This window comes from Biomphalaria glabrata, chromosome 3 (genome assembly GCF_947242115.1).
Source record: "Biomphalaria glabrata chromosome 3, xgBioGlab47.1, whole genome shotgun sequence".
Taxonomy (NCBI): Eukaryota; Metazoa; Mollusca; class Gastropoda; family Planorbidae; genus Biomphalaria; species Biomphalaria glabrata.
In genome coordinates this window covers 48,562,771-48,583,110 of record NC_074713.1, presented here as the reverse complement: position 1 = coordinate 48,583,110, position 20,340 = coordinate 48,562,771, and the positions used below count along the sequence as shown (strand labels likewise).

The 20,340-nt window shown below is 36.6% G+C and overlaps 2 protein-coding genes across 2 annotated transcripts in view; one reads left to right on the top strand and one right to left on the bottom strand.

The window, feature by feature from the left end:
- Window positions 1–20,340, top strand: part of LOC106061499 (uncharacterized) — a 125,227-nt gene that overhangs the window by 70,963 nt on the left and 33,924 nt on the right. The window lies entirely within an intron of this gene.
- On the bottom strand, window positions 4,798–11,643 carry LOC106061501 (cytochrome P450 2U1-like). Its single transcript, XM_013219666.2, has 3 exons — window positions 11,436–11,643; window positions 7,174–7,288; window positions 4,798–6,875 (listed from the first exon to the last, which is right to left on the bottom strand). The coding sequence occupies exons 1-3, from the start codon at window positions 11,630–11,632 to the stop codon at window positions 5,724–5,726; spliced, it is 1,464 nt and encodes a 487-aa protein (XP_013075120.2). The 5' UTR covers window positions 11,633–11,643; the 3' UTR covers window positions 4,798–5,723.

Below are 20,340 nucleotides of genomic sequence, written 5' to 3'. Positions count from 1 at the left end.
CACAACTGCTGACGAGTAGAAGACTCAGGGAATCATTCCAACTGATCACAAACTATTGAAACCATCGGTAGCTGAAAATGCAGAGACATTACTCAACGAACGACAGATGAAAAGCAAAGTGAAATACGATGCAAAAGCAAGACTACCTAAAGATTATTCTGTCGGAGAGTTCGTCTAGGTCAAACATGGCAGAAAGCAGTTGTCATAAAAAACATTCAGCACCCAGATCTTACATCATAAAGACAAAAGATGAAAAAAAATACAGAAGAAATTAACGCTTTTCCTAGTAGACAGGGCCGGCTTTAGGCCACTGCAGCCTATGCGGTCGCAGTAGGCCCCGCGCTAATTCCAAGTGCACATTATTAAATTAAACCATTATAATGTATATAAAATAACAGGGTTTTCGCGACCTCCTGATTTTCCAGGGCCTCCAGGAAACCTCATGAAAAGGCAAAATATACGATAAAGTCCTGAACTTTTTAAAAATTTATTCACATCTCCTGAAGAATAGACGAAATTGACATTTTGGGGTGCCAATAAATAAAAAGTGGCATTGCGAGCTTTCATTTGATAAAAATGTATTGCAAAGACGAAAGTAGGCCTATTTGCTAATTCAAAAAAAATAATTTTGACATTATGCTTTTCCCTACCCAGACTAGGCCCCGCGCAATCCGTTTCGCATAGGGCCCCGCAAATGCTAGGGCCGGCCCTGCTAGTAGATATCACTCTTAAGAACTTTAAAAGGAAGGGTGTGATAATAACTTCAAAAGGAAGGATGTGTTAATATTATATGATATTACGTCATTATTTTATGTTTATGTTTTGTGCGAAAGCAAAAGAATTAGATGTAAATAAAAAGAGAGTTTCCATTGGATTGAGGAAAGATGAAAAGAGGGGTAATAACTCGAGTGTGAAGTTTAATTCTGAAATTATAGACTCCAAACCCGAATAATGGACAATTTTAGCATTATTAAGAATAACTTTTAGATCTGTTATACTAGATTCTGTAAATTTTGCTTCAAGGTTAAATACTGTAGCCATATAATACTCGCCATTTAGATCTATTATTAGTAAAGGTAACAAGATACCAGGAATTCGCTGCATATCATGCAGTTTTTTTCGTGGCAACAAAGTTTAAAATGTAAAACTAACTTTAAAAAAAAAAAAGATCTCTGTGGGAAAAAATATTGGTAAAATGTCAACAAAGTCAACTTACTGATAGACTTAGATCTAGTCTTTGTGATAAATTTAATCCATAAATGTTGAGAAAAAAAAAAGACACCCGTTGACACTATTTGTCAATCAAATATATTAATTTATGTATTTACAAATAAATTTCGGACACCCATTTGGCCCCCCCCCCCAGGTGGGGTCCCGGGGGGATTTTGAAATTCTCCCCCATCCCCCCCCCCCCCCTTAGTTACGCCACTGGATACATGTGCATATTACATACTTCTAGTAACAAAAAATTTATTTTTTGAGAACTTATAGTATGGGAGACAACTGTAGAATTTCTTTAACGCAAAGCTTATACCACAAGTTGTCTAGCCTTAAGGCAATATTACTTATGAAGTAAAAGCAGAAAGGTTAAAAAAAACGTGATAACAGCAATCAATGAAAAGGCTGTTTTTTTTTTAAGATATAGTCTGTTCTTTATGCAAAGTTGGAGATGTCAATGAAATAACTAGATAAGTAGTTACAAATAGGTAGTTGTTAATATTGTACAGGCACTACAAATCAATGGTAATAGACTACACTGTCCCTTCTCTCTTATTCATTTATTTATTTATCTTTTTCTTTCTCTTCTCTCTCTCTCTCTCTCTTTTCCCTCTCTCTTGATGCTACTCTCTTGTGTTTTATTTTTCTCTTTCTCTTTCTTTCTTGCCAGACAAACATTCAAGTTTGTTTAATATAAAGATATGTGTTTGAAATTCTAATTATTTTGCAAAACAAAAGAAAACAAGTTTTGTGCGTTTGCCTATAGTAAACATGTATTCAGAAGTGTTCTTAAAACAAAAGTTTTTCGAAATTAATTTTTCTGTTCAATTTAGCGCAAACAAATATCAAGTTTTCATATTTGATTATTTGAGACATTAAATTTCGATCATAATAGAATACCCCCCCCCCCACTCTAACATCCCATAAATCCGACACTGTTCAAAACTAGCTTAGGAAATGACCAAACATCTCTGTAAATAAGGCACGGTATATCCGTCTGAATCAGACTCCATTGAGTCAACACCACTGTATAAACTTTGTAATTATGATTTGATTCTAATAGCAAGTTTATAACATCTGTCTGGTCAATGTATATACATACAAAACTCTCCAGATTTTTCTTAACAAAATAATACGGTTTATTTAAGCACAAGGACACAGATGCTGTCTGTCTCCTAATATAAACAGTCACGGCATCGGTTTATGTCGATTAAATAGTTATTTCTGTTCAAGATTCATAAATTATTTCTGTTCTAGATTCATAATCACATCTTTGCCTGTGGTTCCGTCAGGGGCAGACGCCACCAACAAGTTTTCTCCAGGCGGTTCAGTTCTGAGCAAGCTTGTCACCATATCCAAATCTTGGGACATTAAGTTTTAGGACTGTCCCCGTTCCTCTTACCTTGGGGGGGGGGGGGGGCTTTAGGTCAGGGCTTGTCTTGTTATGCTTGATACAAACTTGCGAAGGGTGTAGCATATTCACTGCCAGGTTCTTGATTACTGCTAAACAATTACATATCATACTATTAATAAAGTGTGGTCTGACGTTAACCAACACCCCGAATGACAGGAGGAGATGAGAACAGCTCGTTACTAAACAAGGGCACACAAAGCAAATGAGCTTACAACTCGGCAAAAGAAGGCTGGCTAATAAGGCTTGTCTTCGAGTCCGAAGTTAAGTGAGGAATGCAGTATTTCCCGTGGCTGCGCAGCTCCAGCTGTGACCTGCATATTTTGCTAGATCCAGGGCAAGCATGACTATTGTCCGCAGGTGGTCGATTTAGATTTTCTTTTCGCTGTCTGCGTCTGTCTGCGTCAACTTGCCTAAGCTGACATAGAAGAGAGCACCTGGTTACATGCGACCTCAGAACGAGACAGCTGGAGTACACTCACAAAGGTCGCGGGATACACATTTGAGACCAAAAGAAAATCCGCTGTGAGAAGGCTGACTAGATAAAGAAGATTTGATGATATTTAGCTATGAGCATAAATAAGTTTAGTACGAATCATATTTTTTTTCCAGTTAGTTCAGCATGCGCATGATAAAGTAAAACATATCGGCTATAACCAAAGCGCACACCCTGATGATCCGTAGTACGATTGCCTCCACAGATACGTTTTTTTAGCGGCCCCCGAAAGGGGAAAAGACGCTATTAGTTTTGTGCGAAATGTCTGTCCGTCTGTCCGTCCGTCCCGTTTAGATCTCGTAAACTAGAAGAGATATTGAAAATCCGACTTCACAATATTTTAGACCATTCAAAGTTCTGATGCAACGGCTACTTTTTTTTTTCCTGAAAGCGAAAATTCTAATTTTTAAAATTAATTATGCAAGCAGTTTTTTTATAAGAAAAAGCTAATTAGTATGCATTATATGTTAGACCTAATTTAAGACGAATAGTAATCTTATAAACATCATTTTCGTAAACATTATTTCTATAAAGCGGATTTTTTTTTTTTTTCAAAACAATTAACTTATTTAGTTCGAACCGAGGGTCCCGGGTTCGAATTCTGGTGAAGACTGGGATTTTCAACTTCTGAGTCTACCCAGCTCTAATGGGTACCTGACATTAGTTGGGGAAAAGCAAAGGCGGTTGGTCGTTGTGCTGGCTACATGACACCCTCGTTAACCGTAGGCCACAAAAACAGATGAACTTTACATCATCTGCCCTATAGACCACAAACTAGTTAGGCCAGGTTCACATCTAACTTTACATTCACTTTCACGTATCCTTTGATCTGCGGGACGGTTGGGGCACTACACAAGATCTGTTAACCTTCTTTCTCCATTCTTATCTCTCATTTGTCTTTGATATAATTTCATTCGGATTTTCTTTCTGAAAATATTGAAGCCTACCTGGGTGGACCACTGGTCGTGCGGTTTGCGCGCTGGACTGTCGTTTGGATTTATCGACGATCGAAGGTTCAAACCCTGCCTGCTCCCATACCCCGTCGTCCTGCGGGAGGTTTGGACTAGGAAGTAAACTATCTTCAACTCTGAAGGATTATCCGAATTATGTAAAACATTTTACTTCGGGGGCCGATTTTGAGTTTGTGTTTCCACACAAACTGTCTTTTGTAACCTTGTTTTTAAATAAATTTATTGCTGCATTAACCTCAACTGTTTCCCGAGTTCCATCATGTGTTGAAAAACTCCTGTAATAATAGCACATCTGCGCATGGAGTTGCGGTGGCTGAGCGGTAGAGCGCTTGGCTTCCGAACCGGGGACCGGGGTTCGAATCCTAGTGAAGACTGCGATTTTTAATTTCGGGATCTTCGGGCGCCTCTGAGTCCACCCAGCCCTAATGGGTACCTGACGTTAGTTAGGAAAAAGTAAAGGCGGTTGGTCGTTGTGCTGGCCACATGACATCCTTGTTAACCGTTGGCCACAGAAACAGATGACCTTTATAGACCACAAGGTCTGAAAGGGAACTTTACTTTCCTTTTTTTTTTACATCAGCGCATGGCTTAGAACCAGCTCTTAGGAGAAAGTTATGGAAAAGAATGATAGCGACTTCTGCCCAATTGTGAATTGGAAATAGTAATGTTCCATTCAAAGGCAGAGTGAAAGAGAGAGAACGAGAGAGACGCCCCTTTGTCCTGCATTATAAGGGTAACTATTCGGATCAGAAGTACTTCCGCTAAGGAGTTTAGTAGTTGAGAAGTTAATGTCGAGTCACAGTGTGTTGGAAAGTCGTTCGTAAGGAAAGAAAAGGGGCGGACTGGGTGTCGAAATCGGCCAAGGCATTTCTATACAATCCTGCCCCATAACTTGTATATCATATGATGGACGTCTAGGTCTACTTGTCCTCAAAGTCATTATGTTAAGTTTGATAATGTATCGATACGCATGCATACAGTGAGCTATAAATCATTATAGAAATATAGGCATTATGTTGCTTTTTAGTCGCTAAATGTGTAGGCCCTAAAAGGATGAAGCCTACTAGTAGCACTGTCTACGGATGTAGGCTATCACAATATTTCGGGAAATGTGTTAGATTAAAATAGTATTACACTGTAGAGTCTGTGAAAGATTTAAAAAAAAAACAACGCTCAGAAGGCCCTTTTATAAGGTTTTTAAAAAAACTTTAACAATTAGATGCGTGCCATAGTGGCATCCATGCGACTAATTCGTTTCCCTACCAGCCCATTAGGGTACCGGTCCACCGGGCATTTGCCCGGATGCCCATATAGCCAGTCCGCCCCTTGGAAAGAATGAATTGCGAAGCTCAAGTTGAACAGTGAGTGACAATCGTTCCAGTCGTTACTGAAATAACAAGAAGTACAGTTTTAACATCAGAGGTGGCAGTACTACGGACATGTGAGGAGACCGTTTACCATGCAGATAGATCTAAAGGCTGTATCGAGCCCAAGATCTAATATCGTTGTGTACATGCTCACTTCATTATTACATCATTGTACTCCGCACTTTTAATAAATACTCTCGTCCACTGTGACTTTACAACGATTTCAATAGAAATGTAAAAATAAAATAAATAATTATATTTTATTTCTTCCGCTCCATTAGTTTTATCTGGAAATATTCAGGTGTCATCGTAAGACCGCACTTATAGTTTAAAGATGGAGGAAAGCCTGGCATGACTGGAAGCAGATGATATCTTTGGATTAAGGAACTTAGATACAGAAATAACTCTGTCTGAGCAAGTGACTCGCCAGGGCAAGCCCGACGCCCGATACCAAAGGGAATCAACTCTTCGGGATTTTTTATCTCCCCTTTCTCATCAATAAACCTTTCAGGTCGGAAACTCCAAGGATCCGGGCCCCAGATGGTGTCATCAAAGAGAACAGAGTCAAGGTTGGGAACAATGATTGTTCCTTTCGGAATTGTGTAGCCTCTGAGGACGACTTCGTTAGGACAAAGTCTTGCTACAGACTGTGGCAGTATGCTAGCGCGTCTTAGAGTTTCCTTGATCGCTGCATTCAAGTACACGATTTTTGGCCTGTCTTCTAGAGTTGGCGGCCTCTCTGTCCCAACGCATTTATTTATTTCCTCAAAAATCTTCTCCTGAACATCCGGGTAGTTAAGCATGAAGAGTGCAAACCACGTTATTGTGGTCGAGGTGGTCTCCGTGCCACCAAGAAACAGATCAAAGACCGTCTTCAGCAAGTTGAATTCATTCATTGTTGTCGCTTCACCACGGCGAAGTTTGTCCTCTCGTTCAGCCTGGTAGCTGGCGATGAAGTTGTCCTCGGGATCTTCGCCTTTGCTGGACTCGATGAAAGACTGAAGCCGCCTCTGTATCTCCAAGACGCTCCTGCGCAAGGCGGTGTCACGGCGCAGATATTTGAGAAACGGGAAGAAGATGGTGACAGCCGCCTGTTGGTTGGAATTTGTAAACTGATCCATCTCGTCAACCAACTTACATAATGTCTCGTCGTGATACGCGTATCTTTGTCCAGTAAGTATGTGACATATGATATTAGCCGTGCTTAAAGTGGTTATTCTTCTGATGTCCACTGGATGTCCGTCAAAGCCGCAAAGGTGGTCCAAATAATACTTGACCTCATCCTGTACTCTAGAAGCTAACAGTTTTTTACCCATGCCAAACTTTTTTAGTATTGTAATTATGACAGCTCGTTTTTCTTTCCATACTGAACCAGAGTTTATCTGGACACCTTTGCCTTGTGCAATCATTATCTGTTGAAAGTAAAGAATAGTTAGCATATAATAAAAATAAAATACAAAGTTTATTGTAAATTTTAGTCTATCTACGGCTTTTGAGACATAATCAAAAGTAAATTTCAACCATTACAAAAAAAAAAAAAAAAAAAAAAAAAAAAAAAAAAAAATATCCAAATCTCTCTCTCTCTCTCTCTCTCTGTCTATCTGTATATAATGTTTCTTTCCAATTACAATGATACATCCGTATTCGAACGCACTTGAAAGAAAGCATTTCAAGGCTCGATCTGGGAGCAGGAATAGTTTCAACACCAACCTCGTCCATATGCATTCTTGGTCTCTCTGAGAAGTCGTCTGCTTTCTTCACCAGTGCTTCCTTAATGACGTCATATCCGTTCAGTACTACAAACAATTGGGCACCAAGTTTAACACTGCGAAGAAAGTTGGTAGAGGAAATATTTAGATTAAAATGTTTTTTTTTCTAATTAAGCGACATAATTTTATTTTTGCGACATCCTTATAATGAAGCTTATCGATTAGTATTTACTTAATATGTTAAAGTACGTTGTTTTGTAAAAACATATCAAAGTAAGAGTGCACTGGGTGTAAAAAGTAGTTTGTGTTGTGTTTTACGTATGTGCATATCAGTTGGCGATGGAAAATTTATATCAATCTGCGTTTGAAAAATGTATATCAATTGGCGATCGAAATGTATATCAATAGGGTTTGTTGGACTAGTCCGTTTCATTTCTTTGATTAAAAAATATTGGGCCGGAAGTCGCTTTTTCCCTATATATCTTTGTATTTTTCAGTTCTCTTTTTAAATTAAACTGACATTATTATGCTATAATTTTAAGTGTGCCTGATAGAGAAAAACATTCTGCACAAAAATACGGGTAGTTGGGATATAACCCGATAGAGGCTATAAAAAGAAAAGACCTGAAACTAGCGCGTGAAACTACACATTTACAGTACTTTATTTGATGAGTATTTTACCCAAGTTCTGTGTTGTTTTTTTAGGACTAGCTTATTTCATGTACCCGGCATTTTCCGATACACAATTTCATACACAAAAAAATTGTTGAAAAAAATTGTAGCGATTTTAAACTTTAAATGATTACATAAAAAGGTGTTACTCTAATCAATTTTGAATATTATTTTGTTATGAATGTCACTGTTTATTTTGTGTCTGTTCTAGTTTCTTACATTTTTCTTGTGTAAAGGGATCGTTTTTCTCCTAATGGGTATACCTGATTTCTCCAAGCAGCCTTTGTAAAATATTGGTCCTAAATAATGCTATATTTATAATCGAAAAATCGCATGGCTGCATTATGATGAATGTACGTGTTAGTTCAATATATTTTATATTTCTAGGTAACTATAAATAACCGCATAAATAGACGTAAGTTTAATTTTTTTCTGTTAGATAAAGTCATATGGCAAATTTTTGTTTATATCCTAATTCTAAAAAGGAATAATAATAGAATTATACAGAAAAAATAATCACAAAGTTTTTCTTTTAATAGTTTTGAAAGTCTAACTGAGTTTGTGTTTTTGCAGATGTACACAAGCTACACTATGAGTCAGTCCATCTCTTCTAATTGTTTATAAATGAGTATAAAAATGTAGGCTTCGATATTTTTAGCCTGAATTTAAGAAGTTACAAACTTCAAACAACTAATATATTGCCTCTTCCATAAAACTTTGTACTTAAAAAATAAATTTATCCAATGCTCGAAATCCTGCTTGTATACTTAGGCCCTATTTAAATCGATCCGGTATCAATGTATTAAGTAGCAATAACCCCGCAAAAAAATTAAATGAAAGAAGATTGAGATATACATATATTTTTGTGACGGTACGCACCCGTACGGGGTACCGCACCTTTTTTCAATGTCGGGAAAAATGATTACTTTTCTTGTAATTCAACGTTAATTGTTAATTTATTATTAGTTGAAAGTTGGGCAATCTATCACTGAGTACCGGAGCCTCTTTTTTATTTTTACAAAAAAAATGCACTTTATATACTTTCAGCCGACATGCCGTTTTATTAAAAACACCTCTGTGTGAACTTCTCAATCATCTAGAGTCTTAGACAGTCATTATTTTAGACTAGATTAAAGTAGAGTCTAGACCTAGATTTAGTAGGCCTATTATTATAAAAAAAAATAATAATAATCAGTCATTATAGATTTCATTCGCAATTTTATTATTAGGTCTAGGCATTGAAAAGTAAATCTATTAATAAACTATAATAGATCTAAGTCTAAGTACTAACTTATTAAATAAGTCATTATAAGTAGAAGTATTAAAATGAATATTGTATAGATCTAGATTGACTAGATTATAGATAGATCTATAGATAGATCTCTAGTTTAGTAGATTAAGTATAGAGTACAGTAAACGTATTACAGTATTATTAGATCTATGTCTTATGTCTATATCTAATAGTTAAAAAACTTTAGTCTTTATTAATATCTAGACTTTTTTTCTAATAAAAACTGACTATAGGCATATCATAGGCTAGACTCGGCCAAGATAGAATCTATACTATTACTAGATCTATTCGATTTTTATATATAGATCTAGACTAGAATTAGATTATAGATCTAAATATACTAATGGAAAGATGATATGAGGTGTTAGCTTATAGCGTTGCACAAGAAACAAACCTGGGTTTTTCTTAACTCTAATACTTGGTATGTAATAGTAAAACAGCACCTACCTAAATAAATCGTAACTAGCAATCAAAAACCTATATTTATTGTAGTATATATAGGTCTGTGGTTGTATTTTATATAGCCTTCGTAACTTCTTCTATAGAGAAATGACTTTTATAATTTCTTTTACTGAAAATTGGGCTATTCGCGTCTGACACATATATAATTTTTATGTTCAGCAACAAACCCTATTGGTGATGGAAAATATATGTCGATTGGCGATAGAAAGTGAATATCGATTAGCGATAGAAAGTGCATATCAATTGGCGATGGAAAGTGATTATCGATTGGCAATGGAAATGTATATCAATAAGCGATGGAAATGTATATCAATTGACCATGGAAAGTGAATATTGATTGGCAATGGAAATATATATCAATTGGCGATGGAAATGTATATCAATTGGCGATGGAAATGTATATCGATTGACCATGGAAATGTATATCAATTTACGTTGGCTAGTGTATATCAATTGGCGATGGAAAGTGTATATCAATCATTGTTGAAACTGTATATCAACTTGCGACGCACCGTGGTTGGTCTTTTTTTTATAAAATTTTAAATCGTATTGACTTTATTCAAAAGTTGATAATGAATGCTTTATTAGAGTATAATTTGAACAACATAGATCTACACGAGTTTATATTACACATGTTACGAAGACAGTTTGTGTGGAAACACAAACTCTAAATCGGCCCTCGAAGTGGTCCACCAAGGCAGGTAAAAAGGAAGGTTTCAATATTTTCAGAAAGAATATAAGAATGAAATTCTATCAAAGGCACAATGATAGAAAACAATGGAGAAAGAAGATTGACTTATCCTATTTGGTGTCTAAACGGTCCAGCAGACCAAGGAATAGATGAAAGTGAAGGTAAAGCTAGATGTGGACATAGCCTAATTGATGTCTTATAATTATTAATTGATCTAATTGTTTTGTAAAGGGTCAATCTCTAATTCAAAACCTCAAGAAAAAACAAAAACGTTAATAATAAACCCTTTGTTTTTTTAACATATAATACGTGTGTACTGCATAGCTGTACTATTCTAGCGAAAATCTACTTATTGATTGTTGTTGTAAATTATGTGTCACTTGTATGCATATTAAATAGATTTGTTTTCTTTAATAAAAGGTAAAAAAAAAATTGTAAATGTAGTAACTAGTATGACAGAACTTACTTAACTTAGCAATACTTTTGTAAAAAAATAGTTTTTGACGAAAAATCTAAAACCGTTTGCATAAATGTGTTAAAAATATGGTAGATGGTAGTCTCCCTTACTAAATAGTCTCCCGTGTTTGTTACTATTAATAGTGAATAGTTGCAAAAATGATGTATTTTAAGAAAAAATTGCTTGCATTGTTGATTTTAAAAATTAGATTTTTTTTCGCTTCAGAAAAAAAAAGTAGTCGTTGGATCAGAACTTTGAAAGGTCTAAAGTCTAAACTATCATGATGTCGGATTTTCAATATCTTTTCTAATTTACGACATCTAAACGGGACTGATGTACGGACGGACGACGGACAGACAGATCACACAAAACTAATAGCGTCTATTCCCCTTTCGGGGGCCGCTAAAATGTATTCGTGATCCACCAGTTATAAAGTACAGGGGTGTTTGTTTTATTTAAGTAAATGAAAATTGTAAAGCATTATTCTAAAATGGTATTATCAACATGTCCACCTCAGCGTGTGGTACTCACACTGGGCTGTCCTCTCGATGGTACCAGGTTTGAACTTCTGGCATTCCCAGTCGTCCTGGAGATTTGGGCTAGGAATTTAAAAACCTCCATTCTGAATGCCAAACCTACATAGCAAAACAAATGTAATAATAATAATAATAATAATAAGTTTTTACAAACCTGAATATATCACCACACTTCATCCGCCATTTTGGAATGTCCACTCTAAAATCTGTGTTCACATGCAACAAATGACCAAGCAAAGGTAATGGCCTCATCAGACTGGGAGGTAAGCTGACGGTCTGATGTTTCAACCAGAACAAACAAATCCCCACGACAGCAATGACCGATACAGCTTCTCCACACGTGAGATTCATTCACAGACTTATGCCCTACAAGTAAGTATATACATATTTTTTATGAACAATTATTTCCATTTGCACATTGCATAATCTAATTACCAACCATAGAGAAAGTGAAGAAGACTTTTGTGTTTTTGTAACGGTAATGAGTTAATCCCTTTCACTTTTGTAAGGTAAAGTAAAAAGGTACAGTAAATGTAATGAAATCAGTTTGCCTGTCTGTCTATCTGTCTATCTATCTATCTATCTATCTATCTATCTATCTATCTATCTATCTATCTATCTATCTATCTATCTATCTATGACTTTCTTTCAAAGCTGAATTGAGGGTGCCAGGCTCTGTTGATATATTTATCTGTTCATTTATGTATATGAATTTAAATTTCCCCTTTCCTTGTGGTCTATGGGGCAGATGATGTAACGGTCATCTGTTTCTGTGGCCTAGGGTTAACGAGGGTGTCATGTAGCCAGCACAACGACCAACCGCATTAACTTGTCCCTAACTAATGTCAGGTACCCATTAGAGCTGGGTGAACTCAGAGGCGCCACGAAGATTCCCAACTTTAAAAATCCCAGTCTTCACCAGGATTCGAACACGGTACACCCGGTTCGGAAAACCAAGCGTTTTACCGCTCAGCCACCGTACCTCCTATATCAATTTATATCTTTCTCTATATCGTAACGACTCCCTCTATCATGCACTCTGTAAAGTCTACACAACATGACACAACCAACTCTACAACTCAGAAATTATATGTTTATAACTAGACTTTTGATGGAAGGGAAAGTGAATTTCATCTTTTAACAGTTTCTTTCTTGGTTATGAGAGGCCATAAGGTCAATTCAGTTTGTTTTCTTATATACAGTTCAATCTAAATAACTTGAGCACGGGTAAATCAAAACTGCTTTATTCACATTCATTTCATTTTCATGTTTTTTTCTTTGTTCTTGTAAAAAAAAATCGTTGTTAATTCAAAGTGTCTTATACCTTATTCAAGTTTATTGGAATAACAAACTGAAAAATGTCCCTGCCTTTGGAACCATAGTGCACACAATACTCGCGACAATACAAAGACTTCTTAAGAGCTCTCCCAAGGAGGGTATTGCCGACATTCACGGCTGGGAAATACTAGCTCTCGATCGCTCCTCATAGTGTCGGAGTCGCGATGTCGTGACGTCGGGCATGTCGTGACGTCAGACAGGTATTGACGCCGGACAGGTCGTGACGTCGAGCCTGTGATTTGGCAAACGAACTATTGGTCTAAACTGCCCTACGTGTTGCAAATTCGCAGGTCAGTGGTGAGGCCGTCTGTAACGATTAGACTCCGTCCTATACACTGATACGTTTCAACCTAACGGTTGAGTTGTAAACCTTATCGACGTTGTTCTCTGTCAGGTTTCACAAGTTTTTGCATTAGATCGCAATAGTAAAACATACTAGTTGAAGAAGAAGCTATGTCATTTAAAAAGCCTTTTTAAAGAAAATGAGCTGAAGGGGAAAAACTCCATATTTACAACTATATCCCTCAAGAATGTAGACGTTTTTCAACATCAAACAAAATAATTATTTACTTAATAATTAATGGACTAATTTGTTATTAAAAAAATATTATTGTTTAGTTAGGTACACTAAATAATTGTTTAAAGTTTCAACTTGACCCAAGAATGGGTGTGAGAGAAATAACGTGTTCTGTTGTAGAAATGGACCAGTTACTACATATTTAGCCATACATGTGAGTACTGTAGGAGTAATTTCCTTTGTTAGTATTAAATAACATCAAATTAAAAGAAATTAATTGACAAATTATTTTATTTTATTGATTCATATCTTATGGCGACGAATAGTTCTGTTAAGTTGAAACTAGATCCGAAAATGGGTGCGGGAGAAAAGAAAACTAGGCAGAACTTTGTTACCAGACGGACAGGTACATTTAGTTTATTAAAAAAAAGAACAGGTTTATAAAAATTTCTTTGATGCGTCACTTCGATCCGGTTGACCTATTTCCTTACTAGACCAAATAAGTAAATAAGTTTTATGCACGACTAACGAAAACAAACAATTTCTATAAAAGTACAAAGAAGTCACCTCTAGCAGTGTACTTTACACTTGGCGAAGATCTAATCATTTATTCAGTTATAAATACCCTACGTACAGAATGTGTGTACACCCCCCCCCCCAAGAGAAAAAGATTCACGAAAACACCCAACATCCAATAAAATCCAAAGAGTTGAAATTTTAAAAAAAGTTATTACAAATTACAAGCCATTAACACACCCTGACGCAACAAATTTTACGGGTTCCGATTTCCAGCACTCAAAAAGCAGATCTATTGCAAAAATGTATTTGTTCTTTCCGCTGTCGTGAGAGCTTGAAACACCAAAGCATAGGTCTAGTTCTAGAACTTGAAACATCAAAGCGTAGGTCTAGCTCTAGAACTGAAAACACCAAAGCATAGGTCTAGCTCTAGAATTGGAAACACCAAAGCATAAGTCCAGCTCTAGAACTTGAAACACCAAAGCATAGGTCTAGCTCTAGAACTTGAAACACCAAAGCGTAGGTCTAGCTCTAGAACTTAAAACACCAAAGCGTAGGTCTAGCTCTAGAACTTGAAACACCAAAGCATAGGTCTAGCTCTAGAACTTAAAACACCAAAGCGTAGGTCTAGCTCTAGAACTTAAAACACCAAAGCGTAGGTCTAGCTCTAGAACTTAAAACACCAAAGCATAGGTCTAGCTCTAGAACTTGAAACACCAAAGCGTAGGTCTAGCTCTAGAACTTGAAACACCAAAGCATAGGTCTAGCTCTAGAACTTGAAACACCAAAGCATAGGTCTAGCTCTAGAACTTGAAACACCAAAGCATAGGTCTAGCTCTAGAACTTAAAACACCAAAGCATAGGTCTAGCTCTAGAACTTAAAACACCAAAGCATAGGTCTAGCTCTAGAACTTGAAACACCAAAGCATAGGTCTAGCTCTAGAACTTAAAACACCAAAGCATAGGTCTAGCTCTAGAACTTGAAACACCAAAGCATAGGTCTAGCTCTAGAACTTAAAACACCAAAGCGTAGGTCTAGCTCTAGAACTTAAAACACCAAAGCGTAGGTCTAGCTCTAGAACTTGAAACACCAAAGCATAGGTCTAGCTCTAGAACTTAAAACACCAAAGCATAGGTCTAGCTCTAGAACTTGAAACACCAAAGCGTAGGTCTAGCTCTAGAACTTGAAACACCAAAGTGTAGGTCTAGCTCTAGAACTTAAAACACCAAAGCATAGGTCTAGCTCTAGAACTTAAAACACCAAAGCGTAGGTCTAGCTCTAGAACTTAAAACACCAAAGCGTAGGTCTAGCTCTAGAACTTGAAACACCAAAGCATAGGTCTAGCTCTAGAACTTAAAACACCAAAGCATAGGTCTAGCTCTAGAACTTAAAACACCAAAGCATAGGTCTAGCTCTAGAACTTGAAACACCAAAGTGTAGGTCTAGCTCTAGAACTTAAAACACCAAAGCATAGGTCTAGCTCTAGAACTTGAAACACCAAAGTGTAGGTCTAGCTCTAGAACTTAAAACACCAAAGCATAGGTCTAGCTCTAGAACTTGAAACACCAAAGCGTAGGTCTAGCTCTAGAACTTAAAACACCAAAGCATAGGTCTAGCTCTAGAACTTAAAACACCAAAGCGTAGGTCTAGCTCTAGAACTTAAAACACCAAAGCGTAGGTCTAGCTCTAGAACTTGAAACACCAAAGCGTAGGTCTAGCTCTAGAACTTGAAACACCAAAGCGTAGGTCTAGCTCTAGAACTTAAAACACCAAAGCATAGGTCTAGCTCTAGAACTTGAAACACCAAAGCGTAGGTCTAGCTCTAGAACTTAAAACACCAAAGCGTAGGTCTAGCTCTAGAAATTAAAACACCAAAGCGTAGGTCTAGCTTTAGAACTTGAAACACCAAAGCATAGGTCTAGCTCTAGAACTTAAAACACCAAAGCATAGGTCTAGCTCTAGAACTTAAAACACCAAAGCATAGGTCTAGCTCTAGAACTTGAAACATCAAAGCGTAGGTCTAGCTCTAGATTTTGAAACACCAAAGCATAGGTCTAGCTCTAGAACTTAAAACATCAAAGCATAGGTCTAGCTCTAGAACTTGAAACACCAAAGCGTAGGTCTAGCTCTAGAACTTGAAACACCAAAGCATAGGTCTAGCTCTAGAACTTGAAACACCAAAGCGTAGGTCTAGCTCTAGAACTTGAAACACCAAAGCATAGGTCTAGCTCTAGAACTTGAAACACCAAAGCGTAGGTCTAGCTCTAGAACTTGAAACACCAAAGCGTAGGTCTAGCTCTAGAACTTGAAACACCAAAGCATAGATCTAGCTCTAGAACTTGAAACACTTAAAGCGTAGGTCTAGCTTTAGAACTTGAAACACCAAAGCGTAGGTCTAGCTCTAGAACTTAAAACACCAAAGCATAGGTCTAGCTCTAGAACTTAAAACACCAAAGCGTAGGTCTAGCTCTAGAACTTAAAACACCAAAGCGTAGGTCTAGCTGTAGAACTTGAAACACCAAAGCATAGGTCTAGCTCTAGAACTTGAAACACCAAAGCGTAGGTCTAGCTCTAGTTCTACTATAGGAACAAGAAAAACCTAAAAAATAGTTTATAAAAAAAAGTGTATTAAGCTTACTTGTAACAATTTGTATGGATAAGTCACGTAATTACATTTGTTATAGATCTAGACTAACAATAAAAAAGCATTTATAAAAATATAAAAAAAGGTTGAACGACCTGAATACAAACTTATGGCTCAAGCCTTCTCAGACTTCTCAAGCCAACACGCTAACCACTCTGCTAAGGGTGAGCTAATGAGCATGGAAGATTGTAATTGTATAATTATCTATTGTATTTATAGCTTCGTCCTGTTTTACATGTTAACTGACACGACAACCTATAGATGGGACTAATTCAGCTTGTACCACCACTTTAGTCAAGTACACATTTTTTCCATTGTTTGAGATACCACATAAAATAATTAATTATCAATAAATGCCTAATTGGTTTTTTTTTATATTGATTCTTGTGTTGTTGGGTAAAAGAAAGAATTGAGCAAATTAAATCTTGATCCGAGATTGGGTGTGGAAGAAATAATGTGTACAAACTTTTGACCAGAGAGACAGACAGGCAGACAAAGTGAGTTAATTATAATATTTGTAATTAACAAAGCATAGCTCAAGTTCTATTTAAACTGTAGTAGTAAACAAACTATAGATCTAGTCATCTAGATCTAGTTCTACCGACTACAATAATAGTAAACGAACTTGGTCTAAATCTAATACTACTATAGAAATAAACAAACATAGGTCTGGAGCAGCGGTTCTCAACCTTATTAGCTCGGCGACCCTTTTTTACAATTCCTCACTTATTCGCGACCCCCATCAATAAATTATTTTTTGTTCAAAAGTATGATGTTACAAAATTATAACTGGAGACCTAATCATCCAATTACAAATAAATGAAATAAATTCTTTATGATGTGTGTTTATTTAGGTCTACATTTGTATTTCCTAGTCACATTCCACACATGTCTGTATTTAAACTTGAGAACAAACAGGCTTTTTCGAAAAATGAATATATTATTGCAATTGGAAGAAGAAGGTGTAACACTGACAAATGGCAACACGACTGCAAACGCTTGATCCAGATTTGTGTAATTAAAGAGAAATGTTTCACTGCTAAACTATTTCAGTTTCCTAAAAATCTTTAACTTAGACTTGCACTGGATTTCTGGCAAGTGCAAATGGGATGTTGAGTAAATTTGGAAAGTAGGAGGAAATGTTGTCTACATACGTGCGCAAATGTTCTTTCACAGAAATTATCATTTTATCTGTTTGCCAGTCATTTCTCTCCTAGAGTGCAGATACGGTTGTCAATATTATTATCGTTACAAAAGACATACTAATTTATAACTTTTATATAGCGCTACTTTCATGCTTATATAATTTCATTTGTGGACCAGTGGGGGGAGGGGGTATCTAGGAGTTGATTTTATGCTGCCTTCAGTAAACACAACTCTGCCCGAGTCGGGTTTCGAACCTCGAGCCCCCTTCTAGGTAGCCAAGTCAAGCCAAGTTCAAGCGCACTTAGCCTCTCGACCACGCTTCCCACTGTTTTTTTCCCTGCTTAAACTAATGGAGGCAGGCATGTGGTGCAGTCTTACAAGAGTGTCCAAGAGCTGCGGGGAGACAACTGAATGGTCGGTGAACTCCATGCAGGGGCGGACTGGGTATCAAAATCGGCCCGGGCATTAACATATAAACCGGCCCACAAATGAATGGCATGTCATATCATGGGCGGTGTGGGGTGATTTTTTTTCTACCCCCCTTTGCAATGTATATGTATGTAATTAATCGTACAGACGTTTCTTCAAAACATAAGATAGTTACGTCCTACGCATGCATGTTGATCTATGACCTAAAATATGCTAAGTCATTGGTTTACCTCGCAATCCATTCCATTAAAAGATAAAAGAATGCAGACCGGTTAGAGGCTCTTACAAGTACATTCTCAAAAACGCGAATTGTATATATGAATGTATCATGACCCATTATTTAAAAAAATAAATATAAATCTCCTTTAATTAAATATCGGATGTGACAGCGCGATAGGCCTATAAATTATTATAATTATTATAAGAATTTCCATCATTAATTTCATACTAAGCATAAGTTTGCCATTAATTATAATAATAAAAAAAATGATTTAGATCTAGATTTGTATTTTTTTTACATTAAATAATTTTTTTTTGTAAGCCTTAAGTGCAGTATTTTTAGATCGATGTTATTAAATATAAAAAAAAAAGAAAACTTACTTTTTCTGTACAAATCTCAGAAAGAAGAACTCTATACTCATATTGAGCTGTGAATAAGTTGGGTGGTTTGCAATTTCGCGGCTTTGTGTGTGTTAAAGTTTATTCCTATTAGGTATTGTTAAAGAGCTTCTTTTTCTTCTTCCTCATTCTCATTTTTATGTTGGAGCGTTCAGATGACTAGACCAATACATGAGATGAACTGTGCAGTGGTTTCCAAATCAAGGAGCTCTCCATATAGTTTTCTTTCTATTGGGGTGTTTTGGGGCCAGTGTCTTGTACGGGCATGTCTCATTCTGTTGTGTCCGGTCCTGAGACGTAAGATTAGACGTTGATCTTGTAGGAATAGCTTATAATAGGCATCATCTTTCTTGTGATTTGGATGAGAGCTTGCCAATTACTCATTTATTTTATTTACTATTAGTTTCTCCATTTCTTCTGGATAGAGTGCAATTATTTATTGTGAGTTTGTTCTCCCACTCCTGGCGAGTGTGTCAGCCTTCTCATTTCCTTCTAGTTCTATATGTGCTGGTATCCATTGTCGACCATTGTATACGTTAATTGTCGCCCCTATTTTTTTTTCTGCGTTATATCAATGTTTTCTAACTTAACCTCTCTCGTCCCTCTTTTCCGCTAACTAACAATGGAACCATCAAAAGACGGGTGTAGGAAGGCGCGAAAACAAAAGGGAGTGCCTTCAAACGTCCATGCCGACCAGCAAAATGATCAGGCCAAACACAACCTCGAAGACATCAAATTAGTGTTGAAGTTTTTTTTTGTGTCTCGCTGCTGTCACTTTTTTTGAAAAGTTTTCTGCATTGGACATTTTTTTTTCTTTGGTCGCGACCAGACCGGCCCATTTGGTACCGGCCCACCTGGCATTAGCCCATTTGCTTATGTAGCCAGTCCGCCCCTGACTCCATGGGAGCTTTAAGGCACTACGTTGAACAAAAGTTTCTTACCAGAGCACTACGGGAAGTCCATGCTTTCCTCCCCTGATACCATTTGGAGTTCATCCAAGATTCATGTTGTTCAATGCTTTATGGATTTCTAAACAGTTTACATATTTAAATTCAATTTATGGATGCTTTATTCAACCTTTTTTAAAACGTACTTCGTTTGGTTCATATTTACGAATGTGTCGCAATTTATTAGTTGAAATACAATCTGGAATAATACACTTAAATATAGGCTTTTATGATTCTCTGTAATGTGGCAACGATCTATTGGTCTAATCTGCCCACAAGCTGTGACGATGCAAGACAGTGTTCTGGCCCTCTATGACGCTTGGTCTGGATTCACTTAACCCGCTTGTCGCTCTCTCTCTACCTCACACTCACACAATGACAAAAACCTTTAGAGGAGGGAAAGTACTTGACATCTATATGTTTAAAGTAATGATAGATTTATATTTACAGTAATGTCGAAGACTCTATTGAGATTATAGCAATTTAAAGGGAAACGGATTTTTTCTTCCTATTTGAAAAATTGACATTTCCACTCCGTGCACAAAGTTAAAATTATAAACACTAGACCATGTTTTATTGTTTTATTATTTTAACTAGATCTCAATACTTTTAGGCTTTAGAAATGGTGAAATTGGAGGCTAGATTAATATCTAGATCTAACGATTTAAATTTAAGAAAAGAAAAAAAAAAAGAGTTCTCAGACTAGTTCTAGGTGTAGCTGTTAATACGAAGCGATGTGATAGGTTAGATCTAGATCTGCTAACAGTACTGTGGAGGGGAGTGACGTATGCGCGGGCTAAAAAACAAAATCTCTCTTAGTGCTGTTTTTTTTCCCCAGATTTTTAAGAATTTGATATCAACTTTATGAAATATCAATGTTTTGAAACATTTAAATACAAAATG